The sequence below is a fragment of the Mauremys mutica genome, chromosome 8 (genome assembly GCF_020497125.1).
Source record: "Mauremys mutica isolate MM-2020 ecotype Southern chromosome 8, ASM2049712v1, whole genome shotgun sequence".
In the NCBI taxonomy this organism is placed as follows: domain Eukaryota; kingdom Metazoa; phylum Chordata; order Testudines; family Geoemydidae; genus Mauremys; species Mauremys mutica.
Window position 1 is genome coordinate 90,020,156 of NC_059079.1, and position 8,107 is coordinate 90,028,262.

The 8,107-nt window shown below is 49.8% G+C and overlaps 1 protein-coding gene across 1 annotated transcript in view; it reads right to left on the reverse strand.

Moving 5' to 3' along the window:
• The window catches only part of ADRB2 (adrenoceptor beta 2), a 57,497-nt gene extending 49,644 nt beyond the window's left edge, over positions 1 to 7,853 (reverse strand). Inside the window, exon 1 of the mRNA XM_045026976.1 lies at positions 5,784 to 7,853. Coding sequence (XP_044882911.1) covers positions 5,784 to 6,957 — 1,174 coding nt within the window. The 5' untranslated portion in view covers positions 6,958 to 7,853. The remainder of the gene's footprint in view (positions 1 to 5,783) is intronic.
• Positions 7,854 to 8,107: the final 254 nt, after the last annotated feature.

The following is an 8,107-nucleotide window of genomic DNA, read 5'->3' on the forward strand; positions in this document are numbered from 1 at the left end:
CTGTGCACAGGATCTGCTTACAGCCTGACATCAACAGCAGGGAGAGATGCACCAGGCAACCTCCTTAAAGCAAACCCTGTTCTCTGCTTGGTGCTAGGGAGCAGTCAATGGTAGACAAGCAGGGACATCCTGGAACTCATCTCCCATAGGAGGTAGACAGCTAATGAAAGAGGAAGAAGCTTTCTCAGGCCACATTCTCTTTCTCTGTATATACTTTGGGCTCAGCCCTGCAGTCCTGACCCAGGCAAAACTCTCTTTTGTAATGGCAACCACACCTGCCATCCTTTGAAGGAGGATTCAAGGATCAGGCTCTTTTAGTCACTCTTCCCCGAGGACTAGGCCCACCTTGCTGGGGAGAGGAAGGAGCAGCAATTTCAACTCCTCTTCCCCATAAAAGCCAATAGTTGAGACAAGACTTCACATCTATGTGTGTTGTGTGTACGTGGTTCAAAATGTTTCAGAGCTGAATTCACTGCAGAACCTTGTATCACCATTTATACCAGTGCAAAATGGCAGCCTTTACACCTGCTTTGAACTTACTTCACAAGGGGGTAAATGACTGCACAAGGTGCAGGTCAATGCTGAATTGGACCCTAAAGGGAATGTGGACAATACACAGTTATCTCTACAATCCTTCCACAGACTTCCGCAGGGTTGAATGCTCCGCAAGTTTAAAGAACGCCTGGTATTTTTCTTTTCAATTTTGTTGCCATTATTTTTTATTTCACATTCCACATTTTTAGAGGTGATTTGAATCATACACACCCAGAATTCCTTAGTTTTTCCTGCACACACACTTTTGTAGTCTCTGAGCTCGCATCACCTTGGCGGAAAAACTATGACACAGTGGGCCCACGTTAACTTGCAGATACTCCTTTGCAAAGTAGCACAACAGTACAAGTGCGTGTACTGTGACTGCAAAGTCTCAGCTATAAATAGTCCCACTTCATTGTGTTGCATGGTATCTGGCTTTTTGTCTTTTAATTTGGCCTTCTCCTTTAAGGACAACTGTTAAAGGTGCAGAAGATAACGCGGCATTGTTTTTGTGGAGATTTGCCTTAGCATTCTTCTAATTTCACAGATGCAGTGAGTCTCTCCCTTAATCACACTTCACAGCTGGCCCCAACCTGCAGGAAGGGCTGTCAGAAAGACACCCCCGCCCCATGCACTTTGCTCCAAACTCTGCTGCAGCATGTCCCTCCCGGTCACCTCTCTTGAACCCGACTGCAGGTTTTTTACTGCCTTAATAACCACCTTGCTTGGTGTAAACACTAATCCCAAGCATGACTGTGCACAAACGGAAAGGTTTATGAAGGTGTTCGAGCTACATATGCTTACTAGCTGCTAAACAAAGTGCTTTCTCTGTGTTGAGGGTAGGTGAGTGAGTTAGATTCTGCAAAGAACAACTTCCACATGGGAAAACTCAGCATACCGTTTGGCCAGGGGAGACGTTCTTGTGTGCACCAGAGGGGGGGCTCCACTAATTAATTACATCCCTCTGGCATCTGCAGTTGACAGATGCAACAAAAATCTAACCTGAAAGAGAGCAAACTACAGATTTCTGATCAAGATGCAGAGACTTTAGCCTGTAAAAAATCAGCAGGCAAATCCTCACCACTCACTTGACAATCTCTGCAGCAGGCCTCCCTTGACAGGACAATGCTTAGGAGATCAAGCTTCCTGACTGCTCAGCAGCTCCCAGGAACCACAAAAAACTTCCCCAACCATGTGCAAAAAGTATTTTCAATAAGAAAGAAAATAAAAGCAAAGACAATCTATGCTTCACATGGACAGCTTTCAGGAGTGATCACAAATGATTTGCAAAGACTCACTCAGAAATTCATTGGAAACACCAATTACCGTTTTCAGAGTGGTTGCCGTGTTAGTCTGTATCAGCAAAAAGAACGGGGAGTACTTGTGGCACCTTAGAGACCAACAAATGTATTTGAGCATAAGCTTTTGTGGGCTAAAACCCACTTCACTGGATGCATGCAGTGGAAAATACAGTAGGAAGATATATATATATATATACACAGAGGATATGAAAAAGTGGGTGTTGCCATACTAACTATAACGAAAGCAATCAGTTAAGGTGGGCTATTATCAGCAGGAGAAAAAAAACTTTTGTAGGGATAATCAGGATGGTCCATTTCCAACAATTGACAAGAAGGTGTGAGTAACAAAGTCACAATACTCCAACAAAAAAACTTCAAAACCAGACTCCAACGAGAAACTGCAGAATTGGAATTAATTTGCAAACTGCACACCATTAAATTAGGCTTGAATAAAGACTGGGAGTGGATGGGTCATTACACAAAGTAAAACCTATTTCCCCGTGCTAATTTCCCCCCTACTGTTACTCACACCTTCTTGTCAACTGCTGGAAATGGGCCATCCTGATCACTACAAAAGTTTTTTTTCTCCTGCTGGTAATAGCCCATCTTAACTGATTGCTCTCACCATAGTTAGTATGGCAACACCCACTTTTTCATGTCTTCTGTTTATATACCGGTATCTCTTCCTACTGTATTTTCCACTGCATGCATCTGATGAAGTGGGTTTTAGCCCACGAAAGTTTATGCTCAAATACATTTGTTAGTCTCTAAGGTGCCACAAGGACTCCTCCTTCTTTTTACCAATTACAGTGACAATATTCTTGGTGAAGAGTTTTTTCACAGCAAAGGCGTGGGTGTGTGGTGGAATAAATGCTGAGTTTGGGAGCAGCTCACCACTGAACCCCACAAATCTTTGCATTTGTTTTTTTGTTTTGTTTTCGCTGATATTTCTTCCCACTAAGATACTATTCCAGGAAACTCCTTGTTGGAATTCTAGGCCACAGGTCAAAACGTTCTTCGTTGCCTAACCCATGCATGACTCCAAGATTGACCAAAAGCTATTTCAAGCAAATTAGTCAAAGCTCAAAGCAGTTCCCGAAGACAGCTCGCCTGTATTAACAGAATGCAATAACAAAGCAGCAGAACAGAAACATACCAAGATATTAAGCACTCAGATACTGTGTTGAGGGATCTGGTGTATAAATACATAGAACAGATTGGAATGTAAAACGTGTCACTGCCTTGTAAGGGACCCAGTGCGGGACCTTCCCTCACCTCACTCTTTTCCACGTGTTTTGAAAGGACCCTTCTCTTTCACATCCTCTTTGCAGTCGTGCCGCACCCTTTAAAAAATGTCTACCTACGCCTAAAGGAAGAGTCCCGTTTTCTGATCACTGCTTCCTGCCTCGAGAGGCAATGGCAGAGCCGCTGCTCTGCTGCAGAGTAACAGTCCCCGCTCGCTTCCCCCCCCCCCCCCCGCCGTCTCTGTACTCCTCCCCGCCCGCACCTGTCCACTTGTGTCTGAGTATTAGCTTCCCAGCTGACAGCCCCGCGGAGCTTGCAGCCAGCGTGAAGCAAGTTTTGCAAGCCAGGAACAAAATGTAAAACCTGCCAAGAGGGAAAGCTAATAAACAAATAAAGCGGAGCCACAAAAACAAGGACTGACCTAACCTTCCATATCCACCGTCTCCTGAGACCAGACGCTCTCTGAGTTAAATAAAATTCAAAGATCGGGAAACCCTTTAGCTAGAGGCATTTTCGGTGATTTTTAGCAGCACACAGGACAACTTTCCAGCTACCTTCTCAGTGAAATTTACAATCATAGTCTTCTACATTCTCCCAAATTCCCCCAGCTTGTTTCTTTTTTAATGAAAAAGTCCTATAGAATTTAATAGAGACCATTCTTTAGTTTCTTTAAATCATCCTACCAAATTTAATCTCTCTTGTATAGAGTTCTACAGAGCGATTCTAAATCCCGCCAGAAATTCTCATTTCCTTTAAAAATCTAAAGGTTTTACGGTAATTTTAAAAGCACCCTACAGAACTTTGCTGGCGTCACCCCTGTACAATTCCAGAGGACTTTTCCATAAGCAGGGATTTGCCCCGTCCCCTCCATCTGAGGCTAAAACTGAGTCGTGTTTTGACCGCGTGTTTCATTTGTTTTGTTTTGTGCAACAAGAGAATTCATGTTCAAGAGACGGTTTACCGGATGTGGAGGGGGGATTTCGCTGTACAACAGCCTGGGGTGGCCTGGGTCATGCTTCGGTGTTCCTGGCCCTCATGAGCTGGGGGACACTGATTCAGCGATGACACTAAAGTGCTTTACTATAAAGGGCAGACGGCCGGCCCCAGGACCCCACTAGCGCTGGGACTAGTGCCGGCGTGTAACCACCGTTGAAAAATGGGAAGAGTAAAAGGGGACATTTCAGGAGAGGGAAAATACTGCCCAGAGCAATTCGCTCAGTGACCCCCAGAACCCACCATTCTGAGCCTAAGCTCGCTCCGACCGGAGGGGCACAGCTCCGAGCAAACGGAGTGCTTAATAAATAACACAGAATATAATGACCCGGATCAAACCACCCTTTATTCAGCAGTTCATTGCCTACGAGCCCCCACTGCGTGTCCTAGCCTGCTCCACACTCGGCCCTCTGAGACCAGGGGAAAGCATCTCTACTGCGAAGATTGCCACTGGAGTGGCGCTGAAATGGCTTTAGAGTCCCCCTGTAAACGGAGCGAGCTGCCACGGGCTACTCGCTGAGCTGAAACCTGTTGGAACCGGCAGAGCGCTGCTCTGACCGACCTGTCCACCTTTCCTAGCAACGCTCGCTCTCCTCCGGGGCAGCGAGCTCAGCCACGGCGGGTGGCCGGAGAATCAGGCTCAGAGTGACCAGAAGGGAAGTGCTCGTTCTCGTGTTCCAGCCCCCGCTGCGCTTCCCAGCCCCCTGCTTCTGGAGGATGTCAACTGCAGAAACCTAGGGCTGACCATTTTATAATTGTGGGCTTAATCCTCATGCATCCCTCTGGCATTTAGGCTCAGACCTCTCCTGATGCCAAGAGGGAACAAAGATCCCAAGTGAAGGACACTGTGAGGGCAGGAAGTGTCTAATAATGGGGAAAGGGGCTGGTTTCTTTAGCATAAGCGGACATTGCCCATTCCTTTCACAGCCAAGGTTTGGGGATTTCAATAATACGCAGTAATGAAAATGTGACCATCATATTGGTGTGGGTGGAAAGGAAGCAGAGGCCGTAGAAAGGTATGTTTACTGTACTAACATGAAGCCTGACCAGCTGAACTGGGATTAATGGGGATTTGGTGCGGGGGAGACGAGCCATTCCTAGCAGAACTGAGTCTGAAGCCATTCGAAGTTGTCACCACACTTTTATACAGTGGACAGGACTTTGGACAAACAGGTGCAGTGAGGTCACCCTTACACCAATAGTCACTGCACAAAGAAGTAAACTTCAGCCTTGATTCGGGAAATCGAACCCTGACTGGTCCCTGAAGGAAAGGCTCCAGAGACAGGCCTATCACCTTCCCCTCTGATGGGAGACAGCCCAGTCACCAAAGAGACAGGAGTCCAGCTAGGCTTGAGGGCAGCAGTTACGTGCTTATTATTACTAGATCTATGAGGTAGATAAACACAGTAACAAGAACACCACAATAGTCATCAAGTCTTCACGGGATGAACCTCATCCACGGTCTTAAAATAACCCTCACTTGCCAGAGGATTTTGTACATCCTGCAAATAAACAACCTGCTCCCTCCCCGAGGGGGGCACTCCCACATATTTGTATGAAGGTTGCTAGTTCTCTTGCAGCTACTACATTATAGGTGCCTTTTTCATAGGACTTTTTTTTTTTTTGGTAAAGGCTCCTCTCTCTACAATATGGTATCGTGTGTGCTATGATTGATGCTCTGGGACTCAATGCAACCGTTCAGCACAGTACCTTTACAGTGCACTAAGTCCTCACTGGCAGGTGGGCCCGCTCCTTCACACAGCAATTCACACGTTTTGTCTTGTCCCAACTGATATCCATCGTCCTCCTCGTTGAAGTCGCTTTTCCCGTTGCTGTTGGAATATCCATTGGCGTGCATCTTCAGGGCAGATCGCCGGAGGCACAGGAGCTCCTGGAAAGCATACCTGAAGTCCGGGCTTCTGCAGTAAATAAGGGGGTTGAAGCCGGAGTTGATGTATCCCAACCAGTTCAGGAGGATGTACAGGTAAGAGGGGATAATGTTGTCCTGTATCACGTGCACGATGTTGACTATGAAGAAGGGCAGCCAGCACAAAGTGAAAGTGCCCATGATGATCCCCAAGGTCTTCAGGGCTTTGTGCTCCTTCAAGCAAAATTTGGAGGCTCTCCTGTGACTTGCTCTCCCGTTCTGCTCCTGCTGGTTGTTGTTCGGGTTATGAAACCTCCTTTCACATTTGTCTATCTTCTTCAGCTGCTGCTTAGCTACCTGGAAGACCCTGGCATAGACGAAGACCATGACCACCAAAGGCAAGTAGAAGGAGATGATGGAAGAAGTGATGGCATAGGCCTGGTTAGTGAAGAAGTCACAGCAAGTGTCGTTCTGGTAACAGCTTTCGGCTTCCGGGCGCGCTGCTCTGTACCAGTGCATCTGGATAGGCAAGAAGGAGGTCAAAACCGACACCACCCAGACCACGAGGATGACAATCCTGGCTTTGCTTTTGGTCAGCAGGCTCTGATACTTGAAGGGGGAGGTGATGGCGAAATACCTGTCCACGGCAATGACGCAGAGGGTCTCGATGCTGGCCGTGACGCACAGCACGTCTAGGGAGGTCCAGAACTCGCACCAAAAGTTCCCAAACTTCCACTGCTTCAGCATGATGTGGCTGGCCCCGAAGGGGACCACGGCCAGCCCCATCACCAGGTCGGCGCACGCCAGGGAGGTGATGAAGTAGTTGGTGACGGTCTGCAGCCGCTGGAACTTGGCGATGGCGGTGATCACCAGGACGTTGCCAAAGACGATGACCAGCACGATCACGGACATCAGGATGCCCATGCCCACCATCCAGACGTCTTGCGACAGGCTGGAACTGTCCGGGTCCTTGCTGCTGCTCACATTGACCTGGCTGGTGGGAGTCACCGATCCCATGGCTTCCTACCCGCAGCAGCGCACGTTCTGCGCTCTGCTCCCTGTTGACATGCAAGCCCCGGGCAGCCCCGCGTCCGATCCCCGGCCGCACAGCGCGGGGGCTCTTCGCAGGCAAGCCTGGGACGCTCCGAAGTCCGGTGCCCGCTGCGCAGCGCCGGCGCTCCGCTCGCGCGCTTTCCACGCCAGCTGTCACCCGCGCTCGGTACCCGCGGCGCCTGGCGAGGGCCCGGGAGCAGGCACACGCGCCGCTGTAGGAGATCCAAGCTTGGCAGCCCCCCCCGAGAAATGCCGGCGGTGGCTTGGCCGGCCTGGGGGGCCTCTTGCAGTTAGACTTGTTGACAGACTGTTTGGGGGGCAGGAATTTGCATTTGTTTGTTCCCTTCTTAGCCGCCTCCCTCCCCTGCTGCAGCCCGGGCAGCTCCTGCCCTGCCAGGAGTCCTGTCTACAAGTGTCCTGAGCCCGTTATGTGTTGGGGAGCTTATAGGAACACCCAGCCGTGACATCAGGCAGCCCCCAGCCAATGGGCTGCTAGCAGCGCACACACACACGCACACACACACACACGGCTGAGAGTGTTGCCGGTGCTCCTGCTGGTCTGCCCCCTAGAGTGGTTCTCGCAGCCCCAGTCCCGGTCTCTCCCCTGGTTGACCCGGGAGCCTCCACTTTGATCCGCTGCAGCCTGCAAGCGTCCCCCTCTCCTCACGCCCCAGCTCTTGGCAGAGCTCGCAGTCAGCCCGGATCGCTGCTTGCCCCGGTCGCATCTGCCTCTCAAAGCAGGGCGCTCCCTGGGAACACAGCCCGCAGGTTGATCCCTGGCTCCGGGCGCTCTTGCTGACAGAGACAGACGCGCCTTCCCTGGCGCTTTGGTTTCGCTGTTGACACTTCAGCCCTTTTGCAGCGACGGTTTCGATTCTGCTGCGACCAAGGAGGGGGGTGGGGGTTGCACAAGTCTCTGCATTCACCCACCCTCTCTTGTGCATTGACAGTGAGGTTGTTTTGCGTGCGCCACGCTCAGTTACCAGCGAACATTACCGCTTCGCGAGCAAGGTAATTTCCGTGCATGCTAGATCTTTGGGTGTTTTCCGACACACAGCGGCTGCAGCAGGGTCCTGTGGAAGTGGATTAGCCTAGAAACCACCTGTGGAACCGT